At 36.9% G+C, this 27341-nt stretch overlaps 1 protein-coding gene across 1 annotated transcript in view; it reads right to left on the minus strand.

The window, feature by feature from the left end:
- Window positions 1–7186: 7186 nt before the first annotated feature.
- Window positions 7187–27341, minus strand: part of LOC149794684 (galactocerebrosidase-like) — an 86237-nt gene continuing 66082 nt past the window's right edge. Inside the window, exons 16-18 of the mRNA XM_089964292.1 lie at window positions 25206–25375; window positions 18105–18184; window positions 7187–9943 (exon numbers count right to left, since the gene is read on the minus strand). Coding sequence (XP_089820418.1) covers window positions 9701–9943; window positions 18105–18184; window positions 25206–25375 — 493 coding nt within the window. The 3' untranslated portion in view covers window positions 7187–9700. The remainder of the gene's footprint in view (window positions 9944–18104; window positions 18185–25205; window positions 25376–27341) is intronic.

Here is a 27341-nt window from a genome sequence, read left to right on the forward strand (position 1 = left end):
CTATGGTTACATAAGGTATGTAATGTTTGTTTACGGAATTAAATAGTTACGGTTTAAATTTGCGCAAATTATATGTTCCGCTATGTACAGTCCTAACCAGACTATTAATATTGCCGGTTAAATTGTGTAAGACCTTTAAATAAACACTGACATTGCGTACAATTTTGAAATACGTTTTCAAGAAACAATTCAGTCTTATTTGTAAACCTTCATATCAACAGTTATTTGAGGGTAAGAAGCCATTATTTGGGCAAACACTATCTTGAACAGCTCATGTTTATAAGTAGTTCATTTTCCAGAATATGAGCAATATATAGCATCTTGATGACAATGATTTTGTCTCGTCTGCGAAGTATGCTAATGCTTTGATGACAATATGAAAGGTTGAGTGCTATATTGTTTCGTTACTAATACTTTGTGTATAATACGCAAACAATCAACCATTTTTGACCGCTCCCCCCTTGTCGTATTGTCTACTTTTTGTACTCCTTCTCCTATGCGTACGTATGCTGTTACAAGGTATTTCACACCCTTTCACACACTGTCAACTTGTTGGCATTTTGAATCAAACTGGTATTTATTTCTTTAGTAACACGGTCACCATGTCTGCATGGGCGAATCTGTTTTCAAGCAACTGATGCAATCGTTCATTATGTTCGATAATCTCAAAAATTCCGTAAACTTTGGAGTTACATCTTTCTAAACAAACGTATACAAAAGTTGCTCTTTATTATTCATTCAATTTTTTTACAAGAAATATTTAAATTATATATTGCAAATATTGGACGCGTTGCACACATTTTTACTGCAATGAACTGTTCACGAGGCCAGAAAAAGACGCAGGGATCGTATCGTTGCCTACAATTTACCTGTTTTCATACATGTACTATCAAAAAATATAAGAGGGACACTTTCCTCTCTTATTGTACTGCTCCGGCAGCTTAGTGGTTAGAGTGTCCGCCTTGGATGCGGGGGATCATGGGTTCGATCCCGGGCCAAGTCATACCAAAGACTTAGAGAAATGGTACTAACAGCTGCCTCGCTAGACGCTCAGCATTAAGAGGTTAGTATTAGGACAGGTCGGCCTGGTGTCAAGATAATGTGACTGGGTGGGACACCATGCTACATGTCTGTTGCATGATGCCCCAGTGCTAGACATCACTATAAACTGCCACACTGCAGACACTGTAGCGATATGACTGATCAATTGCTAATGCTACGTTAAAATTCCAAACCACACACACAAACACACATACACACACACATTCTCTCTTCTCACGCGACCTGTTTAAGAATCAGCTTGATATTTCAAGCTATATTTCACGTGGCATAATAAATTGGATACCGGTGTTTAGCTCAAGCATTTGACTTTGTATCCCTACCCAAAGTTTGACATACATGTACTATCATGCCTGACCATTTTCCCACGCTACCGTTTGACATGCCCTCTCATTGTCCAACCAAAAATGACATACTGCGCCTGTTTATCACGTACTTTCTTGATGCTTTTCGTTTTTAATATTGGTAGTGGGGTACAAACGAATTTAAAGGTGTGCGAAGGCAATATATAGTTTGCTGTTGGCTTAAGCAAATAGGTTTTACTCTTAGTAGCTACAATATAGTCTGTGTTGTTAGGTGTGCACGTACCACTTGATAATACTCTCCCCACCACTACTACCACACTTGCACATGCACAAGCTTCAAATCTCCCTCCCTTCTGTGCATCATTTTGAATGGACGGCCCCAAACGGAACTTAATACCTGCAACTTACCCAAGCAGCAATCGTCAAATACATTTCTCACGTTTCAGTTAACATTATATATCTCTTTAACAGGACCAGTGTCTTGGCCACATCTGCAAGTTTTACTCACCTTAAAACGCGCGCTGGAATTATAATGAAGCCAGATACACAAAATATGGGCTATCTGCATTGCTCAAATACCCATAACTCCATGCAAACTTTATCACATGATGACAGGATATAGTACAAAAAGAGACACGTTTTGCTCTCGGATCTAATGTTAATTTCCTAAAGCGTATTAAGAGTTGTCTCCACCTTGCTTGAGCGTAGTTTCCACACTGAAGTCTTTCATTAAATTTACCTGTATCAAGGTACTTGTAAAAATAAAAGATCACTGCAGGTGTAACAGGATCTGGTGGAAGTAAACAATATTGCGTATCATATGCTCATATATGTTGGTCGTAACAGAGGTTTTGGTCTGTCCCACTGTATTTATCTCACTGAAATAAGTATGCGGATGCAAAGTGCTTAAATTTGCGATATTTTGCTATCTCAGTGTATGTCTCAGGAAATTATAACATCTTGTGTAACAGTGCTTGTGAAACCGTCTGCCTCTCAAACAGAATAGTTTTGACCATAAATTTGTCCAAATTAGCAAATTTTAATATAGCCGACTGTATTGTACAAATCAATTTCTTTGAAGATACATACCCTAAAAACTAACTCTAGTCTTCATTCACCTGGAGATGTCTACTAGGAATCAAGTCCATCAAATTATTGCATAGTTCTTTTCGGTCATGAAAGAAAAAGATAACAATCCAGTAGCCAGTCAGATTTTTTACTTTTTTTAATCCATCAGCTAAGCAATATCTTGATGACTAATTTAATCTATGCCATTTTTTTATATTAAACATTACCATTCCACGGCGAGACTTGATTGTATCTCAAGGTTTTAAACCGTTGATCACGAGTTTAAATTCAGGCGTTATATGTATAGGTTACTGCATTTGTATGGAAAATATGACTGAGTTTTTCAGATTAATACTGCAAGACCTTTGGGACTGAAGTATTCATCCGAGATAAAGAGTTCATATTCTTCCGTACAAATTCGGTAATACTTTATTGTATGCTCATTTTCTCATTCTACCTAAGGCTTAACTATAAAATTACACTACAAGACATAAAGTAATTGAATTTGTTGCATTCCAACATAAATACACAACCCTAGATTCAGCAATACACAATAATATTAATTTGCACATAGCACCGCCCAACGACCTTTTAACCTCGCCACACGCTCAACAGTAGTTTAAAAAACACATCATTTTCTTCTACTTAAAATTTAATTTAAAATCATATTTTGAATGAATGCGCATTGCAGAAACTTTTCCAACTGGTCTGAAATGAACGGATTTGATTTTACATTGATCCAACTCAGTTCTGATTTTCTTTTTATGATGGACTGGATTTATTGTGTCAATTCAGTGCAGTAATAGAATGGGGTTTCACTTAGAAATGAAGTCAAAGTTACAGTACAATTTTGGTGTGTATCATGTCTTCCATGACACGGATCATGCAATTCGGATTTGCAGAACCAAGAATGAGTATTTTGAGCAAATTCAAGATGATAAATATAAGTAAGTTTATTACCATTCTTATCACAAGCTAAAGAAGACGTGTTTATGCCCTGTCACATGCACCTTGCTACTGGACAGATCCCAGCTATCACATGTATCATTTAGTGTGTGTTTTCCATCGCTAGCCTAACATTGCATCAAAATAGTTACACGGGGAAAATTTAAAAACTGTTGTTGTTCGACAGTCCATTTAACCAATGGAAATAATACTTTTTCGTCCTCTTGGCTTATTGGCTCTGAGGCTCTTAGTTTCCTGCCAAAACCTTCAGTTACATCTTTTGTACTCAAATCTAATATTTTGACAGACTTGTAAAATGGTACATCTCTGATAGAAATGTGATAGCCCTTGGCCTCAATATACTTTTTATGCCATATATTTATAGACACTAGAGAGCACTGGTCATAGTCTGAACCATTCTATTTGCGAAAAGATATGAATATTCTCTTAAATATTTGTTTCAGTGATCAAAATGGTATTTTCAATTACTGCGTATCTCACGTGTGTTGTTAACATTGTGAATATCACGTTCATTCACGCTTTGTTTGAAAGTTTTGTTTCTGATTCACTGAATTTGTCCACATCGTTAACATTATCATCTATACTTTCAAATGGACGAAACAGCTTGTTTAGTTCATTCTCAAACAAATAAAGATTTGGAAAAACTAAAAAGTCTACTACATGAGTGTACATGGTTCATTTATAAAGTTCTTCCCAATACACAATACTATTTTATGCAAAGGTGTCATGCACATGCGTGCAATATAAAGGTGTTCAGTATATAAAAATACTGCACAATTCTGACAATGTTAAGTTAACAGAGACAAAAATGAGCAAACAATACTTAACATTATGTTATACTTCCCGAAAGATTTATGTGTACTTCAAGGTCCTAACATTAACAATAAGGTTAAGCCAGTGTCGCAAATATTCTATTACAAGTGAGGTATGGTCCCTATGGCCATGAACTTCTATTTTCTCTAAAATTATTAACGTCAAGTCAATTATGGCCGTACTCGTTTATTCTTGAGAGCCTTTCTGTACAATGTGTCAAGAATGTTTGTAAATATATTGTTACAATGGTGCTCTGTAGTTCAATAGTTCATGACCAAGCAGTTTGGAAGAATTGTCATTACCACACAAGTGTTTTGCAGTAGAATTAACAGCACAATGACAAGATGTGATTGGCTACCAGATGTAATGTAATACTTCAGTCGATCATGATTTGGTTTGTTTTACGCATGATTTGAAGCAAAGAGAGTGCACGCCAGCTGGCTAATACATTATTGTGATTCATACAAATATTTCATCTGAAATACAAGCACTTTTCAAACATGTCTGAAGGACAAAAAATTCATTTGTAAAAAATTGAATGTGTACAAGCTTAGGAAGAATGATAATTATGGATATAGAGGCCACATCATTTTCAGAAATAGGTGTTTCATTCTTAAACAACAACTCAGAAGAAGACACTCAAACTTTCAATGAACTTTGGGCATGGGATAGAAGTGCAGTCATCTAATCTACATCAGACTGGGAGTTTTTAAGTTTCAGCAAAATTATTCTAAATTCATTCTGAATGTTGACTTTTCATTCTTTAAATACTTTAAACTCTTACAATGGTTCCAGAGCACTTTTCCTCACTGATCCAATATCTTCAAAATCCCATTTTGTAGTGATGGTTGGTATTTTAGAGGTCAGATTAAATGCATGGAGTTTCAGTCGGGTTGTCAAATCCTGATTTTTCATATGTTGTGTTTGTTCTGTCTTACTACTTTATCTTTATAGGTTTTAACAGAGGAAAAAACAATAAGTATTCGATATGGTTTAAGGTTCAACAGGGCCAGAAACAAACCATTTTGACACATTTTTTTATTGAAGCATAAGTCGTTGGTGTTGTCCCTGCCATCTGTAAAACTTTGTGAACCTTAAATGCTTGTATATCTGGGTTTAAGCTGATCACAGTGGGGTGTGAATTATATATGATAATTTAGTGACAATGACACTGTAACTGTCATAGTAAAGTCCATTAAACAATACAACTTTGGTCCCACTCTTGTGTTTTTAATTTTAAATAAGACACCTCAACTATTATATCAGCTAAAAATACTTTATTCCATAGTAATACTAAGCAAATAGGTCAATATAAGATATGTGGATTTCTATCTAAGATGAAAAAAAATTACATTAGGAATGCAAAATCTGGATTTTATAAAAATAAAAATGGAGTTACAAAATTCAACAATACCATAAAATAAACAACAATGTTAGCAGCTATTATTCATAAGAATATTGTAAAATAATGTGTTGTATCAACAATACCATAAAATAAACAACAATGTTAGTAGCTATTATTCATAAGAATATTGTAAAATGTGTTGTATCTTGAGTATTAATGTATTTAACTGACAAGTCAGCACCAAATGGGATGCCTTGGATGTGGGAGGTCATGGGTTCGATCCCTGGCCAAGTCATACCAAAGACTTACAAAAATTGTATTAACAGCTGCCTGGCTTGGCACTCAGCATTAAGAGGTTAGTGTTAGGACTGGTCGGCCTGGTGTCAGGATAATGTGACTGGGTGGGACATCATGCTACCTGTCTGCGGCATGATACCCCAGTGCTAGACATCACTAAAAACTGTCACACTGCAGACATTGTAGTGATATGACTGAAAAATTGTTAAAGCTAAGTTAAAAATCCAAATCACAGACACACACAGAGTCTATGCTGAGTCTGTCAAGAACGCAAGGAAATTTCACTCAAAGGGTTATACTTTCTCTTTTGCAAGGCATATAACAAGTTATGCAACTCCAAGACTAAGATTTCTTTGTATAAGCATCAACAACACTGATCATTTCTTTCACCCATAGACAAAAATTCTGTTTTATTCCATCATATCATTAACTTGCTTTACCTACGAAGAGTCGCATGAATCATGCTATGACATGATGCCATGAAACATGATTTGGTACAGTAATGACAATTCTTTTTCAAGGACATTTAAAGGAGTTTCAAGGGTGTTAAAAGTTTTCATGGTGTATTTAACCTTACAGAAACTCTCATATGTTACTTCATTTAATAATGCATAAATGTGTAAAAATATAGAAACAAACTCAGATAACTAATCAGTGTGCCACTAAAGCACTCAATCTAGTAAATACCTGTGTCATATCGCTTTGATCCACCCTATTTTATCTTATTTCATTTATTTTTTCATTAGTATGTTTTTTTTTATATATTTCTTCATTGGTTTTGGAAAATATGCAAACAACAAAAATTATGAATTAAAACAGTGACATATTTTATGCAGTCTTAATTTTTTGTATTCTGTCAGATGCATTCAAGGTGATTTGGGAAAAAGTTCAGGACTTTTTCAAACAAATTCAAGAACTTTTGAGGACAAAAACCAATATTTTTAAAATTCAAGGATTGTTTAAGACAACCAATCAAATTCAAGGATTTGCCAAGATTGCATGACCATGTTAAAGCACCACATGCCAAGGGCTCTGAGATCATCAACTCAAGACAAAAAGACTGAGACAAAAACATAACAGTCATTTATCTCAAGATCGCTCTCTCACATATGTAAAATCAATTATCTGATACCTGTGGTCCATCAACACCTCTTGGCATTAGTATTCACAGTCGATATCATAAGGTCCTCATGTTGCACATGTTGTTGTTGTCGAGTTTAATTATAGTGGTGTGTGCACAACTGTGCATGTGCCACTTTTTTCTGACTGCACCGCAGCCTGCTAGTTGTTCCTGGGGAAGGGGATGGTGCCACCTCCCCCAGGCTTTTATGGATTCTTCTTCAAAATGTTGACTTTATCTTCCATTCAGGAAAGATATAGTTATCTTACCCTATCTGACATTCAGGGAAAAATGCCCGACAGGTTAAAATTTGTTATGATTTTCTTGAAACAAAGTCTGGATTCACAAGTTAACTATATATTAAAAGCATGTGAAAGACATCTGTATCATGGACTTTTTGCATTACCAATCAGAAAGTACTTAAATTTAATAAAGTCTTTTAACATTATAACTTTAAATGTTGCATATTGACCTTGTTTCCACAATGCAAAAATCCTAAATGTTATGGAATGTTTGCAATGAAAAATATGTACATAGAACAACAAAATGCTTAATTCACATTACTATGTAGAACAAACATTCATGCATAAAATAAATAATAAACTATGCAGAATGCTATGAATTTACAAGGTATAATCCTGAAGTCCAGCATGGTCACTACGAATTGACCTGCTCAGAAGTTATAATCCTGAAGTCCAGCATGGTCACTATGAATTGACCTGCTCAGAAGGTATAATCCTTAAGTCCAGCATGGTCACTATGAATTGACCTTCTCAGAAGGTATAATCCTGAAGTTCAGCATTATCACTAGAGTATTAAACAGCATGCTGATGTGACCTACTTTTTGTCTGATAATTAGTGATGAAATCAATGCCCTACATCAAGTTCAATCATGGTGCAATAATAGAACTTGAGCTTAGTGCAAATACTTAATACAATAACTGTAACATGAAGAGTAAGTAGGTCACTGTGACCTAATGTTGCCAGAAGTGAGCAGTACTTCTAAAGATGAAAGCATTTATTAAGTTTTATTACCGACATGAAATAGTCCAAATTCAATCAAAAGTACCTAGATAGAACTGAGGTTCTACTGTCTGAAGAGAATTTCCTGGAATGTGAAATAAAACCATTTCTTCTTTTTAATAGCTGAGTGTTGAAACCATCTCTGATATTCTTACAAAAGAAATGTTTTCAAACCAGGCATTGTGGCAGCCATGTAGGATACAAAATCAGAACCATTTTCATGAAGAGCAAACTAGACACCATTAGAAACATTGAGCAATATGTAACAATTTGCATAGTTAGCAATATGTAACAATTTGCATAGTTAGCAATATGTAAAAATTTGCATTGATAACAACATGTAGCACTTTACACAGGAAGCAATATGTAACAATTTGTTTAAGCTATCATTACCAATAACAATTTGAAATCATATGTATGACTGAAAATCACATATAAACATTTATCCCCAAGCCATATATTCTGAAATACTCCATAGTTCATTTTAAACCTCCAAAATTCCTGTGCAAAGGCTATTTTATAATAGGTGAATGAAAACTGACAACATATTTTACACAGACTTAATTAAGTGCCATCTAAACTTGTTACAAACTCATACCCTATACTTTTAGCACTTTTACAAATAAAAAAAATGTTAACTGAACATAAAACAAACAACTTCATAACATTATAAAAAAAGAATGGTAGAATGAAAGAACTTAAGTTCCAGACCTGCCAACCCTAAAAAGACCTACTCAATAAGTTGTAATGAAATAACATCTCCACAAAGTGCAAAAAGTGTTATCTGATGCAGTGAAGGCAAACATCATGTTCAATTACAATCAAAGTTGTTTTCCTTTGTTAGAAGACATTTTGAGAAAATGCTATAAGCAACAGCTTGGTTACGCAAGTTCTTTGCATGAAAAGCATTAGCAGATTTAATCATCTGAGGTACTCTTTTAAAATTAGACTGGTTCCCTGACCAGCTCGAATGAAAATAATATGAAACCAAGATCTGTATCAAACCTAGACAAGTCCATGTCTGGATCTGACCACAATCATATTTTCTGTATTATTTCATGTAATTTTAGTGAAATTGCAAGGGTTGGCAGGCCTGTGATTCTTTTACTATATGCAGAAAGCTAAATATCAGTGATACAGGTCCACAAAAAGTATCCCTTAATGCTAAATATCAGTGATACAGGTCCACAAAAAGTATCCCTTAATGCTAAATATCAATGCTACAGATTCACAAAAAGTATCCCTTAATGCTAAATATCAGTGATACAGGTCCACAAAAAGTATCCCTTAATGCTAAAATCAGTGATACGGATCCACAAAATGTATCCCTTAATGCTAAATATCAATGTTACAGATTCACAAAAAGTATCCCTTAATGCTAAATATCAGTGATACAGGTCCACAAAAAGTATCCCTTAATGCTAAATATCAATGTTACAGATTCACAAAAAGTATCCCTTAATGCTAAATATCAGTGATACAGATCCACAAAAAGTATCCCTTAATGCTAAATATCAGTGATATGGATCCACAAAAAGTATCCCATAATGCTACATATCAGTGATAAAGATCCACAAAAAAAAGTATCCTTTAAAGCTAACCTGTTTCAAGCTTCAGATTAATGGAGAGCCTGGGGGGAATATGGAGTCATATCTAACTTAATTATAAAAGTTATGACAAAAAGGGCCTGTATAAAAGGTCAACTTAAGGGTGATAACTAGAGTGATGCAATGGTTTGAAATAAAGTGTTTCATTACTGAAAGATTTCCTGTTTGCCTGTTGGTGCTGTAACCTTTTCTCTCCATCTTCAAAAGACAACAGCATCAGATTGTCAAAGTCAGCTAACCCATATGATGCCGTGCCCAGCCCTGCAAATCCATGACTGTGACTTGGTATTAAGATACCAAACAACTGCTCACCATTAACACCACCCACTGCTAGATTGTCCTGGAAAATTGTAATATGTAAATAGGACTGATTAATGATTAAAATAACACCATAATGCAAAATATGTAAGTATGAATGAATTTTTTATTTTAATATATACTATCAGCATAGTAGGAAAATAAATTGTTTTTGGCTTGGCTCTGTGCTAAAATTAAAATGATTGTTTTATTTGTTTACTTAAATATGATGTGTACATGACTGCTATGTAAACAAGAAAAAAAATGAAGTATGGTCATTTTATTCAAACACATGAGACTATAAAACCAAAATAACAAGAACTGCAGTGATGGATTTCAAAATAAAATCATAGGCAAAACATTGATCTAAGTCTTTCTTCAAAATTGTATCCACATGGCCATCTGCTAAATTATGTAAAAACTGAGCTGGCACTTAGAAAAAGTTGGCTGCTAATGTCTAAAAATGATCCTGGAACTGTCCATCCATATGTGATCAGCATTAATATCTGATACCTGAAGACTTTTATCACAAAATGTGACGTAAATAAAATGACAGTCTACTGTCCATATTTACTAAGATTTTAGCATTATATGATTTACAGTAGGTCATTTTATGAAAGTATTATCCATGGTAACTGGATTGAGATATAAATGGATTGACTTGTCATAAATGGGCCTATAAGGAATATGCTAACATAAATGACAACAGGAGAAAACAGTAATTTTACTTTCCCTCAGCTATCTCCATTCATGTGTACATGTACTTATTAAAGAATTAAGGACACTCAAAAACATCAAGTTACTGCATCATGAAAGAAAGACTAAATTGCTGTATTTGATAGTAATGGTGATTCTGATGAACCTACCAATAATATCTTGATGGTTTAAGTTAATGTCAACTTACTTTAAACCATACATATTAGTGATAGGTCCAATGCAACAAAATAAGTCTAAACAGGTCTTAAAAAGAGGAACATACACAAAGAAAAAAAGTGCATCCAATAAAAATGGATCAAACAAAGATTATGTGAAGAGCTGGCTTTCAAACTCTTGCCAGAGGTAAAACAAAAAAAGTTATTAAGAAAATCTGCTTGAAATCCAATTATTCCAATCAATGATTACAAGGGTACATAAACCAATGATTCCAGGATCCATGATTACAAGGGTACATAAACCAATGATTCCAGTCCAATTCTTACAAGGGTACATAAAACTATTATTTCAGGTGCAATGGACATATTGGTACATACAACAATGATTTCAGCTTCCATGGTTCTAAAGGTATAAAAACCAATTAATCCAGGTCCAATGCTTATAAGGTTACATAAACCAATGATTCCAGGATCCATGATTACAAGGGTAAATAAATTAATGATTCCAGACCCAATGACTATAATGGTGCATAAAACAATGACTTCAGGCCCAATGACTATAATGGTGCATAAACCAATGACTCCAGGCCCAATTACTTTAATGGTGCATCAACCAATGACTCCAGGCCCAATGACTATAATGGCGCATAAACAAATGACTCCAGGCCCAATGACTATAATGGTGCATAAACCAATGACTCCAGGCCCAATTACTTTCATGGTGCATCAACCAATGACTCCAGGCCCAATTACTTTCATGGTGCATAAACCAATTACTCGAGGCCCTATTATTTTAATGGTACATAAACCAATCTCCAGGCCAAATGACTATAATGGTGCATCAACCAATGACTCCTGGCCCAATTACTTTAATAGTGCATAAACCAATGACTCCATGCCCAATGACTATATTAGTGCATCAACCAATGACTCCAGACCCAATGACTATAATGGTGCATAAGCCAATGACTCCAGGCCCAATGACTATAATGGTGCATAAACCAATGACTACAGGCCCAATTACTATAATGGTGAATCAACCAATGAATCCAGGCCCAATGACTATAATGGTGCATAAACCAATGAATCCAGGCCCAGTGACTTTAATTGTGCATAAACCAATGACTCCAGGCTAAATGACTATAATGGTGCATCAACCAATGACTCCAGGCCCAATTACTTTAATGGTGCATAAACTAATGACTCCAGGCCCAATGACTATAATAGTGCATCAACCAATGACTCCAGGCCCAATGACTATAATGGTGCATAAACCAATGACTCCAGGCCCAATGACTATAATGGTGCATAAACCAATGACTACAGGCCCAATGACCATAATGGTGCATAAACCAATGACTACAGGCCCAATGAATATAATGGTGCATAAACCAATGACTACAGGCCCAATGACTATAATGGTGCATAAATCAAAGACTCCAGGCCCAATGACTATAATGGTGCATCAACCAATGACTCCAGGCCCAATGACTATAATGGTGCATAAACCAATGACTCCAGGCCCAATGACCATAATAGTGCATAAACCAATGACTCCGGGCCCAATGACTACAATGGTGCATAAACCAATGACTCCAGGCCCAATGACTATAATGGTGCATCAACCAATGACTCCAGGCCCAATTACTTCAATGGTGCATAAACCAATGACTCCAGGCCCAATGACTATAATGATGCATCAACCAATGACTCCGAGTCCAATGACTATAATGGTGCATTAACCAATGACTCCAGGCCCAGTGACTATAATGGTGCATAAACCAATGACTACAGGCCCAATTACTATAATGGTGAATCAACCAATGACTCCAGGCCCAATGACTATAATGGTGCATAAACCAATGACTACAGGTCCAATGACTATAATAGTGCATCAACCAATGACTCCAGGCCCAATTACTTTAATGGTGCATAAACCAATGACTCCAGGCCCAATGACTGTAATGGTGCATAAACCAATGTCTCCAGGCCCAATGACTATAATGGTGCATAAACCAATGACTCTAGGCCCAATGACTTATAATGGTGCATCAACCAATGACTCCAGGCCCAATTACTTTAATGGTGCATAAACCAATGACTCCAGGCCCTATTATTTTAATGGTGCATAAACCAATGATTCCAGGCCAAATGACTATAATGGTGCATCAACCAATGACTCCAGGCCCAATTACTTTAATGGTGCATAAACCAATGACTCCATGCCCAATGACTATATTAGTGCATCAACCAATGACTCCAGGCCCAATGACTATAATGGTGCATAAACCAATGAATCCAGGCCCAATTACTTTAATGGTGCATAAACCAATGACTCCAGGCCCAATGACTATAATGGTGCATAAACCAATGACTCCAGGCCCAATGACTATAATAGTGCATAAACCAATGACTCCAGGCCCAATGACTATAATAGTGCATAAACCAATGACTCCAGGCCCAATGATTATAATGGTGCATCAACCAATGAGTCTATAGTGGTGCATAAACTAAAGACTCCAGGCCCAATGAATATAATAGTGCATAAACCAAAGACTCCAGGCCCAATGACTATAATGGTGCATCAACCAATGACTCCAGGCCCAATGACTATAATGGTGCATAAACCAATAACGTCAGGCCCAATGACTATAATGGTGCATAAACCAAAGACGTCAGGCCCAATGACTATAATGGTGCATAAACCAATGACTCCAGGTCCAATACTTACAAGGGTAAATAGACCATCATTCCATTAATTATTTTATTTTATGCCCTTACAGTTATTTTCATGGTAAGTCCAAGTTCTCAAAAATCTGAGTTGACACCCAATAGTCCTTGGTATTGCTAAGCTGCAGACACCCAAGTTAAGATTGAGTGGAAATCTGGGGCCATGACTTCTATAAATCACTGAGCACTGGAAAATGAACTCATTCAAAGGAGTTTTGATCCACACATAGTGGCATGCAAAATATAATTAAAATCCATCAATTGTTGCTTAAGTTATGCTGCATAAACCAAAGTTTGGAGGACAAGTATCAGGGCCATAATGCCTGTATATGATGATGACGAATGCATGAAATCAAACAACATAATTTCATCTATATAATGATGAATTCTAAATAAAGTAGCCATTCAACAATCCTTGCTAATCTTAAAATGCATAAATGAAACATGAAGACAGGCAATCAGAGGTCACATCCCCTGTAAATGATGAAATGCAATGCTGGAAATAAAACTTATTCAAGGTTTTATCGATAACTGATAAAGCTGCATGCCATATTTTGGATGAAACCCAATAAGTCTTGGCAAAGTTATGCTGCAGAAACCTATCAGGGGGACATTCAATCAAGGGCCATAACCCTCTAAATGATAACAGAGAACACTTAACACTGAATTTGTCCAAGATCTCATCATCATAATGCTGCATACCAAATTTTGAATAAAAATACAAATTATCTCTGTAACTTTTCCCAGTCAAGGGTCAACTTGAAGAAGCCTGACTGCTGATGCCCGGATGAATGTTGAGCCACATAGATAAACAAACTGACAAAACAGATTACTAATGAGCGCTGTCAACTTTGCTGAGTGGGACCCAAATGACTGATTTCCAGAGTTATATTTCATCACTCACATTCTGCATTAGGACAGAAAATATTCATCATTAAACTACCTTAAATTTCTTCAAACCCGGCCGAGTCATACCAACGACTTCTTAAAAATGGTACTAACAGCTGCCTCGCTAGACGTTCAGCATTAAGAGGTTAGTGTTAGGACTGGTCAGCCTTGTGTCAGGATAATATGACTGGGTGAGACATCATGCTACATGTCTGCGGCATGATGCCCCAGTTCTAGACATCACTTTAAACTGCCACACTGCAGACATTGTAGCGATATGACTGGAAAATTGTTAAAGCTACGTTAAAAATTTAAATCACAATCTCACACCTTAAATTTCATAGGCATGCTAACGTTTTAGACCAATATTTAGCTTCTGCTGAACAGTATTTGGTTCAGCAATTATTACGTCAAGTAATGACAATTATTATGTCAAGTAATGACAATTATTACGTCAAGTAATGGCAATTATTATGTCAAGTAATGGCAATCAACAATTTCAGGTTTAGAATACTTTTTCAGACACAAAGATGATAAAGCTTGCATGTTGAGATAAACCCTGAGCTTTTGATAAAATGGTGTAGTAGACATCAAACTGTATTGAGATACTAAGTAACATGACTGTGGCCAATTATACTTGAGAAATTGACCACATAAGGGACTTTAACACGGCCATCAATCTTAGGCATGAATGAATGGTTGTATTAGTGCATGGAAGTAAAAATATATGGGCAAACACATAAAAGATGGCAAATGTGATATGCTATGTTGAGTTACTGCTAAGACAGGCTTCAAAATTATTACTCTGACTGCACCTGTGTACAATAAAATGTTTTCATATGGACTAGGCTTGGATTACAAGAGGTATTTGCAAATTAGAGATGACAACCATGGACTAGGTCTGGATTACAAGATGTATTTGCAAATTAGAGATGACAACCATGGACTAGGCCTGGATCACAAGAGGTATTTGCAAATTAGAGATGACAACCATGGACTAGGCCTGGATTACAAGAGATATTTGCAGATTAGAAATGACAACCATGGACTAGGTCTGGATTACAAGATGTATTTGCAAATTAGAGATGACAACCATGGACTAGGCCTGGATCACAAGAGGTATTTGCAAATTAGAGATGACAACCATGGACTTGGCCTGGATTACAAGAGACATTTGCAAATTAGAGATGACAACCATGGACTAGGCCTGGATTACAAGAGACATTTGCAAATTAGAGATGACAACCATAGACTAGGCCTGGATTACAAGAGGTAATTGCAAATTAGAGATGACAACCATGGACTAGGCCTGGATTACAAGAGGTATCTGCAAATTAGAGATGACAACCATGGACTTGGCCTGGATTACAAGAGACATTTGCAAATTAGAGATAACAACCATAGACTAGGCCTGGATTACAAGAGGTAATTGCAAATTAGAGATGACAACCATGGACTAGGCCTGGATTACAAGAGGTATCTGCAAATTAGAGATGACAACCATGGACTAGGCCTGGATCACAAAAGGTATTTGCAAATTAGAGATGACAACCATGGACTAGGCCTGGATCACTTGCAAATTAGAGATGACAACCATGGACTTGGCCTGGATCACTTGCAAATTAGAGATGACAACCATGGACTTAGCCTGGATTACAAGAGCTATTTGCAAATTAGAGATGACAACCATGGACTAGGCCTGGATCACTTGCAAATTAGAGATGACAACCATGGACTTGGCCTGGATTACAAGAGCTATTTGCAAATTAGAGATGACAACCATGGACTAGGCCTGGATCACAAGAGGTATTTGCAAATTAGAGATGACAACCATGGACTAGGCCTGGATCACTTGCAAATTAGAGATGACAACCATGGACTAGGCCTGGATTACAAGAGGTATTTACAAATTAGAGATAACAACCATGGACTAGGCCTGGATCACTTGCAAATTAGAGATGACAACCATGGACTTGGCCTGGATTACAAGAGCTATTTGCAAATTAGAGATGACAACCATGGACTAGGCCTGGATCACAAGAGGTATTTGCAAATTAGAGATGACAACCATGGACTAGGCCTGGATCACTTGCAAATTAGAGATGACAACCATGGACTAGGCCTGGATTACAAGAGGTATTTACAAATTAGAGATAACAACCATGGACTAGGCTTGGATTACAAGAGCTATTTGCAAATTAGAGATGACAACCATGGACTAGGCCTAGCTTACAAGAGGTATTTGCAAATTAGAGATGACAACCATGGACTAGGCCTGGATTACAAGAGGTATTTGCAAATTAGAGATGACAACCATGGACTAGGCCTGGATTACAAGAGGTATTTGCAAATTAGAGATGACAACCATGGACTAGGTCTGGATTACAAGATGTATTTGCAAATTAGAGATGACAACCATGGACTAGGCCTGGATTACAAGAGGTATTTGCAAATTAGAGATCACAACCATGGACTAGGCCTGGATTACCAGAGGTATTTGCAAATTAGAGATGACAACCATGGACTAGGCCTGGATTACAAGAGGTATTTGCAAATTAGAGATGACAACCATGGACTAGGCCTGGATTACCAGAGGTATTTGCAAATTAGAGATGACAACCATGGACTAGGCCTGGATTACAAGAGGTATTTGCAAATTAGAGATCACAACCATGGACTAGGTCTGGATTACAAGAGGTATTTGCAAATTAGAGATGACAACCATGGACTAGGCCTGGATTACAAGAGGTATTTGCAAATTAGAGATGACAACCATGGACTAGGCCTGGATTACAAGAGCTATTTGCAAATTAGAGATCACAACCATGGACTTGGCCTGGATTACCAGAGGTATTTGCAAATTAGAGATGACAACCATGGACTAGGCCTGGATTACAAGAGGTATTTGCAAAATTAGAGATGACAACCATGGACTTGGCCTGGATTACCAGAGGTATTTGCAAATTAGAGATGACAACCATGGACTAGGCCTGGATTACAAGAGGTATTTGCAAATTAGAGATGACAACCATGGACTTGGCCTGGATTACAAGAGGTATTTGCAAATTAGAGATGACAACCATGGGAGCTAATGTTAGTACTAGTTTATCCAATGTTTGTGATTTTTTTGAAGTATTTTAGTTTCCTTACACTAAAGACCTGTCAATATCAAGATATGTGACTTCCAAACAAGCTATCTTGTAAGCACAGTCATCTTGTGATAAGTCACCGTGAGCTTACAAATGTGTGGTCAAAAACAAAATATATATATATGTGTGTGTGTGTGTGTGTATGTTCACCTTGAACAACTCCCTATACTTGGTCAAAGTTGACCCCTGAAACTTTGGTCAATGGTAGTCCCATGTTTGTAGATTGTGCTAAGACTTTAGGAAATTTGATCACACCTCTGAGATAAGTCTAGGCAGTGAGGTGGTACAAATTATCCCTGGGTTCATCAACACCCTAGGAACTTAGCTACTGGCTTGTAACTTGGAACTGCCAACAGAAATGTGCCCATGGGGCATCCTGATCTTTCCCAATGTACTGGACTCACCTTTGACAAATTTCACTGTATTTTCATTTTAATGCAAAAACTGTATGAAATGAACACTAAGATTTCAGAAGTTTTTATTTCTCACTGTTACTAAAAGTGGCTACAAACCAAACAATCTAAATAAATGTGCCTATGAACCAAATGACAATTATAAAATGTACCTTGATGAGAAGTGCAAATCTGTTCCAGTCTGAAGAAACTTTGCCCTCTATAGTCCCCTTTTCATAAATTTTAGTCCTTGCTGAAAAAAAAGTAGATCACTATAGTTGCTGCAACACTATAGTATGCAATATTTGTACATGTTTTCTGTTTATTGTTCTGGCAACACTGTATATTAAAGAACTTGATTGGCATACCAATAAACCATGATCAATATTACATGAAAATAAAATAAATCACATTCTTATCATGCAAACTTAAGTTTAAAATATGGAGGAAAAAGTCAATAAAACAGCTGCTTTTTATATGAATCGCTCAGTCACACACACACCACAATACATAAACAACTGTGTAAAATTACAAGACTTTGTCTTAGCTGTGTATTTATCTGCACAACTAATGATGCAACTAGTGTCTTCTGTATCCTTGTTGTTTCGTGTTCAGGCTTGAATAAACAGTAAGACAAGAAAGAGTGAAAACAACAAGCTTTGAAAAATATAACAAATATTTCCTTGGAAAAATACTGAAAAATGAAAAAATATGAGAACTTACGGTTTCCAGAATCAAATCCAAAATTAATAAAAGAATAATCGACGAATACAGTTTTTGTAGTCCTAATATTGATATGTTCTAATGATTCCAAGTTTGAATCCTGACAAAGAATCCAAGATGGAAGGCAATGACGTATGCTGTAGCCTGTACTGTTTTAACGTCTACAGTTCCTTGTAGGAACATAAAAATGTATCCCTCGGTCTTGGAGATCCAAACAGAATTTTTGATAAATGTCCTTGTTCAAGAATTCTGTATGAATACAATAATATTTCCAAAGAAACTAATTAATCTTTTAGAGTCCAAATAATTTGGAGAAACATTAACTAATAACTCAAAAACTCAGAAGTTCATTTCTGGTCACAACAGAAGAAAACAACTTGACATCAAGTGTTTAAAAGCCCTGGACTCTCAGATCTCTCTCTCTCTAAACATCACTATTAATACTAAGCATTTTGCAATTTCGGAAATGCCTAATTGAGAAATATATTGCGAAAAAGAGGATGATGTGATCATGTTTACATGTAAAAGTCACATAGCTCCTGTATGTCCTTGATAAGAACCAATCATTTTACTGCTAGAAAAAGTTGTTTACTTGACCCTCAATCAAGGCCAGGAACTATGTCAAAAATAGAAACAAGTGTTTCTATTATTAGGTATATAAGTTAAAACTCAGATCAAACTGAATTTTCTGGAAAATATCAAATTCCTAGTAAACAAAATTACATTATATTGACATGTAAAGAAAATAAAAGATTCCAAAACCCACAAAGAATCAGATCAAATCAAATACAACTTAAATCAAATGTAAATTAAATCAAATATATGTAATATTGGTAAATGGAACATTTCATTGAATTCTGTTGAACTATATCAGGCAATCACAACAGCAATGGACAAGTAAACAGTGCTTGATAAAAAGTGTATTGGCAGGGCATATCATTCAGAAATTGTATATCATGATACAAATGTTGGAACTGAGCTGCTGTTACCCAGTCCTATTACAAAATTGATCTTGGTGTTCCACAGATCCCTGTACTTGACTCAGAAAGCACAATGTATTTTACAACTGAAAGAATTACAAGAGCTACACAGTACTGTAACTATGAAATACCCATGATAAGAAAGAGGCATGAGAAATTATTCCATATGAGGCTGCATACAGCTTCTCCTGTTCAGCTTCTGTTCAAAGGTAACAAGAAAATGCTGTGAATGTATGTCCCCAGCCTACTAGGGAAAAGTCACCAGAACATATGTCCCCAGCCTACTGGGGACAAGTGACCAGAATATATGTCCCCAGCCTAATGGGGACAAGTCACCAGAATGTATGTCCCCAGCCTAATGGGGACAAGTCAAAATAATGTATGTCCCCAGCCTAATGGGGACAAGTCAAAAGAATGTACGTCCCCAGCCTACTGGGGAAAAGTCACCAGAATGTATGTCCCCAGCCTACTGGGGACAAGTCACCAGAATGTATGTCCCCAGCCTACTGGGGACAAGTCACCAGAATGTATGTCCCTACTTACTGGGGACAAGTCACCAGAACGTATGTCCCCAGCCTACTGGGGACAAGTCACTAGAAGTATAAAATTTTACTCTGACCTATGTGATAGAGCTTCAGAGTTATTGAGAACACATGGAAATTAACACTGTTTTATGAATCTGTCTCAATGGTCATTAGAGTAAAAGCCAAGTAGAATGGAAATTAATCAATGACCTTGAACCTGAAGATATAAACCATGGCTCTGATACATAAGATGTTATCAGATAAAAAAAGTACAAGTGTACCATGGTCCATCCCTGTATCCAAAACTGCTTTTAAGTTATGAAACAGAAAGAAGAAAAAACTTAAATTATTTACCTGTGAGTTTGACCTTGAAGATAAGACCCCAAATTGGTATGCAATATTCTTATTACATCATTAAAGGCTTCCATGAGTCATCCATTTATTCCAAACAGCAAGTTATGATTAGGGAAAATGTGACTAAAAATCTAGTATATTGACCTTTGACCTGGACATTCAATATAGGACCACCACTATGGATGGCCACAGACCTAACAGTGTAAACATATAGGTATATTATGTCTCATCCATTTATCTCAAACAGATCTAAAAATATGTAATGGAAGGAATATTATGAAAGGAAAACTTAAAAATGTTGTGGTGGTGTGATATTGATTTTAAATATGAAATATTTGTCTATTTTTGTACTGCTATATCTTTTTCTGTAGCAAGTCCCGAGTACAGTGATATTCACTTTTTGAGTTAGTAATTGGAGGTCTAGAATAAAAAAGCAATCCCAGTCTGACACCTCAATCCCAGTCTGACACCTCAATCCCAGTATGACACCTCAATCCCAGTCTGACACCTCAGTTCACTTCCAATATTCATAGGTAACAGCCACCTCTGACATCAACTAAGATTGAAAGACATAACAGCAGGAAAGGTGTTGGAGAAATTGTGCAATTATAACAGATGTATTACTAAACCATTCTGCCACTCGGGGCCCTCAATAATAGATGTATTACTAGACCACTCTGCCACTCGTGGCCCCTCAATAATAGATGTATTACTAGACCAATCTGCCACTCGTGGCCCCTCAATAATAGATGTATTACTAGACCACTCTGCCACTCGTGGCCCCTCAATAATAGATGTATTACTAGACCACTCTGCCACTCGTGGCCCCTCAATAATAGATGTATTACTAGACCACTCTGCCACTCGTGGCCCCTCAATAATAGATGTATTACTAGACCACTCTGCCGATCGTGGCCCCTCAATAATAGATGTATTACTAGACCACTCTGCCACTCGTGGCCCCTCAATAATAGATGTATTACTAGACAACTCTGCCACTCGTGGCCCCTCAATAATAGATGTATTACTAGACCACTCTGCTACTCGTGGCCCCTCAATAACAGATGTATTACTAGACCACTCTGCCACTCGTGGCCTCTCAATAATAGATGTATTACTAGACCACTCTGCCACTCGTGGCCCCTCAATAATAGATGTATTACTAGACCACTCTGCCACTCGTGGCCCCTCAATAATAGATATATTACTAGACCACTCTGCCACTAGTGGCCCCTCAATAATAGATGTATTACTAGACCACTCTGCCACTCATGGCCCCTCAATAATAGATGTATTACTAGACCACTCTGCCACTCGTGGCCCCTCAATAATAGATGTATTACTAGACAACTCTGCCGCTCATGGCCCCTCAATAATAGATATATTACTAGACCACTCTGCCACTCGTGGCCCCTCAATAATAGATGTATTACTAGACCACTCTGCCACTCGTGGCCCCTCAATAATAGATGTATTACTAGACCACTCTGCCACTCGTGGCCCCTCAATAACAGATGTATTACTAGACCACTCTGCCACTCGTGGCCCCTCAATAATAGATGTATTACTAGACCACTCTGCCACTCGTGGCCCCTCAATAATAGATGTATTACTAGACCACTCTGCCGCTCGTGGCCTCTCAATAATAGATGTATTACTAGACCACTCTGCCACTCGTGGCCCCTCAATAATAGATGTATTACTAGACCACTCTGCCACTCGTGGCCCCTCAATAATAGATATATTACTAGACCACTCTGCCACTCGTGGCCCCTCAATAATAGATGTATTACTAGACCACTCTGCCACTCATGGCCCCTCAATAATAGATGTATTACTAGACCATTCTGCCACTCATGGCCCCTCAATAATAGATGTATTACTAGACCACTCTGCCACTCGTGGCCCCTCAATAATAGATGTATTACTAGACAACTCTGCCGCTCATGGCCCCTCAATAATAGATATATTACTAGACCACTCTGCCACTCGTGGCCCCTCAATAATAGATGTATTACTAGACCACTCTGCCACTCGTGGCCCCTCAATAATAGATGTATTACTAGACCACTCTGCCGCTCGTGGCCCCTCAATAATAGATGTATTACTAGACCACTCTGCTACTCGTGGCCCCTCAATAATAGATGTATTACTAGACCACTCTGCCACTCGTGGCCCCTCAATAACAGATGTATTACTAGACCACTCTGCCACTTGTGGCCCCTCAATAATAGATGTATTACTAGACCACTCTGCCACTCGTGGCCTCTCAATAATAGATGTATTACTAGACCACTCTGCCACTCGTGGCCCCTCAATAATAGATGTATTACTAGACCACTCTGCCACTCGTGGCCCCTCAATAATAGATATATTACTAGACCACTCTGCCACTAGTGGCCCCTCAATAATAGATGTATTACTAGACCACTCTGCCACTCATGGCCCCTCAATAATAGATGTATTACTAGACCACTCTGCCACTCGTGGCCCCTCAATAATAGATGTATTACTAGACAACTCTGCCGCTCATGGCCCCTCAATAATAGATATATTACTAGACCACTCTGCCACTCGTGGCCCCTCAATAATAGATGTATTACTAGACCACTCTGCCACTCGTGGCCCCTCAATAATAGATGTATTACTAGACCACTCTGCCACTAGTGGGCCCTCAATAATAGATGTATCACTAGATCTAAGTAGCTTTAACACATTACCTGCTATTGTTGCATTGATACCGAGTACTTGTAACCTCTTTCATCAAAAAGAAAATCTACAGGACAGTGCTGTTAAAGGAGGAATCTCTTTCACCAAAAAGAAAACCTACAAGACAGTGCTGTTAAAGAAGGAATCTCTTTCACCAAAAAGAAAATCTACAAGACAGTGCTGTTAAAGGAGGAATCTCTTTCACCAAAAAGAAAATCTACAAGACAGTGCTGTTAAAGGAGGAATCTCTTTCACCAAAAAGAAAATCTACAAGACAGTGCTGTTAAAGGAGGAATCTCTTTCACCAAAAATAAAATCTACAAGACAGTGCTGTTAAAGGAGGAATCTCTTTCACCAAAAAGAAAATCTACAAGACAGTGCTGTTAAAGGAGGAATCTCTTTCATCAAAAAGAAAATCTACAAGACAGTGCTGTTAATATGTTTTGTAAAATTCAACAAATAATTTAATTCCTTTGAATACTATGTGAAAATTTAAAAAGAACTTACAGTATTGTGAGTCAAATCCTAAATAGCTCTGACAGTTCTGTCACAAGTACAAATGTATGAAGCTCCAACTGAATTCCAGTGGTATTTTCAATAACCTATCTGTGCAGAAAAATGGTATTAAACCCCATAACAACAACAACTAAGTGGTACATGTATCCTGAGCTCTAGAAAAAGGGTTGTTCTGCAATATACACAGAATACATTGTGTTACATTTGAGTCAGCAGCCAGATCTGTTGAAACTGAATGCAAATGCTTTAGATATTTCTACTCGACATATTATTGGGAGGTATACATTTCTACTCATATTATTGGGAGGTACACATTTCTACTCGACATATTGTTGGGAGGTACAAATTTCTACTCATATTATTGGGAGGTATACATTTCTACTCATATTATTGGAAGGTACACATTTCTACTCGACATATTATTGGGAGGTACAAATTTCTACTCATATTATTGGGAGGTACAAATTTCTACTCATATTATTGGGAGGTACAAACTTCTACTCATATTATTGGGATGTAGACATTTCTACTCATATTATTGGGAGGTACACATTTCTACTCGACATATTGTTGGGAGGTACAAATTTCTACTCATATTATTGGGAGGTATACATTTCTACTCATATTATTGGAAGGTACACATTTCTACTCGACATATTATTGGGAGGTACAAATTTCTACTCATATTATTGGGAGGTACAAATTTCTACTCATATTATTGGGAGGTACAAACTTCTACTCATATTATTGGGATGTAGACATTTCTACTCATATTATTGGGAGGTACACATTTCTACTCATATTACTGGGAGGTAGACATTTCTATTCATATTATTGGGAGGTACACATTTCTACTCATATTATTGGGAGGTACACATTTCTACTCATATTACTGGAAGGTAGACATTTCTACTCATATTATTGGGAGGTATACATTTCAATTAGTTACATCTCATTATTCCATGTCAATTCCTGATAACCAGTCTATGGCTATGCAAACATGGGGATTTAGGATGCAAATGTTTGGTTGTTGTTGTTGTAGGGTTTAATGCCATTTTTCAGCACACGATAGGCTATACATAGCGGCCAGTATTAATGGTTGAGGAAGAACCTGGGAAATTTCCCGGAAAGAACCACCAACCCACGAGAAGCTACTGGCAAGCTTTCTCACATACTCACATTGGCTGAATCCGAGACTCAAACCCACTCAGACAGAGGTGAGATGGCAGTGATCCGTAATGGAGAACGCTTTAGACCACTCGACCATTTGGGGCCCTGCAAATGTTTGGTGCATGCATTTTAGCATGTATACACGAAGAACTAGTGCAACTTCTGTACATACGGAATCGTACACTTATATCCTCAATGACACACTCATCTTCTAATTTTTTTTAAAAAGATGTAACACCAGAATTTTTAATCACACCGATGTGCTGTGTAAGCCCTGGACAACAACACTGATACTCACCAGCATCCCCTGTTACCATATACTGTTTTGATTTTGGGTACAGGAAGAAGTAAATTCCATTGGCAGTCAGAATATCACAGCCTCCCTGGTTGATAAGAGCGGCAAGAAACACTCCATCTGTACCATTTACATCTCCGAGCTTGGCTTCTACTTCTATGTAGATGGTAGTCCTGTGCAAAGGTATGATGACAATGACACATTAAATGCCAACTGACAAAGTAAATGCCAACTGATAAAATAACATTCCATAAAATGATCTGTATAATGATCTGCAGCTACAAATTCAGCTTGCTTGACCCCTTGCTAAAAATGCATGTGATGCAACACAAGTCGGTGACAGTGACCTGAAAATTTTGGGGAAGGAGAAACATTCAGTGTACTGTATAATCCTGGTGCTCTTAGGGTATGTTGCAACTGATAAAGACCAACTGGATAAAGTTTGCATATAGAATTCTCTGTCATATCCAACAATTTTGTGGTGGTTTCTTCATTCTAAAATTGGGCATGGAGCCATGGATGATGACCCATGTTCTGGAAGGCCATTGTCTCTGATTGGTCAGTCAGAAGTGGCTGCTGGGTAGGGGGCAATTAGATTAGGGCAATTTGATAAGGGCATTTAGGTTCAATTAGATTCTCCCAAGTGATGAAACAGGGTTTTACTTTTCTGTACCTGAACCTGATCAGAAAAAAGAAAGTAAAGACCACAATTCAGCTGATAAAGTTGGACTGTCAAGTGAGTTTTATATACATAAATTTTAATGCAAAAAGCCCAATCATCCAGGTACCTGTGAACATTTTTGTGCCTCCAATGTGTTGCCAAAAGTTGTAGGGCATACAGAACTACCCGTCTGCACCACAGTACTTGAGGTATCCATCTACTCCATGACAATTCACAAGCCCACAAATCCACCATCATGAGAGATTTCTTGAAGGAATACAGTATCCAAGCTTTGCCACATCCTCCATACAGCCCTGATTTAGCTCTAAATCATTTTCGGATGAATCCTGTTATCAACAATTAACTAAGGGGTCGACAATTTGAAAGCAGCTATGCAGCTGGAAGTGCAGTTTTCCAGTGTATGAAAAACATACCAAAAGGTAAATACAAAAAGGCACTTAATAACTGGATAATAAGACTAAGAAAGCATGTAGATGTGCAAGGAAGGTCCACTGAGAGGATGGAATTATGCACTAATAAAGCAGTTTGTAGTATAATACACTAACATTCAAAATCTTTTAAATACCTCTAATAAGCATACAAACATTCTAGCAAGATTTAATTTTGTCAATGCTGAGTTGTTTTTGCACAATTTTGCTAACTGAATCTCATGATGGATGGATGAACAGATAAATGTATAGATAAATGGGATGGAATGACAGAACCAAACCAATGTGTCCCCATTTCAGTGATGGCATAAAAAGCATTAGGAAAGATAAATATCATACATGTAAAATCATAAATAGTGAGCACAAGAGAAAATGCAGGCAAACAATTAATATTCTCAAATAAAGAACCAGGTCTACATGTGGCAATTTCCATAGGTTTTATATCTGCCAGTTTTGCTGCCTGTTCATTATTCAGTGTGACATGTATTTCAATTCTTTATAATACAAAATACAATTGGTACTGGATAATAAAAATAAACAAGAATGGCCTGATATTGCTTACATAACCTAAATACTGACCATTTCACATATTATACAGTACAAACCTATTTGTAATCTAGCAAACTCTATATCATGGTAAATATTACCAGTTTTATAATAGTCTCATATAATTCGTTCCAAAAATAAAGATGTAACAGAAGTTTTCAGTGTAAACAAGGTACATGCTCCCCATACAAAATAATTAGGCAGATTCCACCTGGAACTTAAGCAGACTCCAGGCGGAATCTACCTCAAATGTTAAGCAGACTCCAGGCGGAATCTACCTCAAATGTTAAGAATCTGGTTAATACAAAGGCGGACATGGAAAACTGAAGTCAAAGACGAATCCATCTAGAAATCATCTAACTCTAAGATGGACTTTTGTCAAAATTCCAGCTATATAATACATCTTTGGGCATAATTTGGGACTTGGTTGATTTTCCACCCACCATCTAGGTGGAATTAGGAACTTAGTCACTGGCATCTATT

The sequence above is a fragment of the Sinohyriopsis cumingii genome, chromosome 7 (genome assembly GCF_028554795.1).
Source record: "Sinohyriopsis cumingii isolate HCF-2022 chromosome 7, ASM2855479v2, whole genome shotgun sequence".
Classification (NCBI taxonomy): domain Eukaryota; kingdom Metazoa; phylum Mollusca; class Bivalvia; order Unionida; family Unionidae; genus Sinohyriopsis; species Sinohyriopsis cumingii.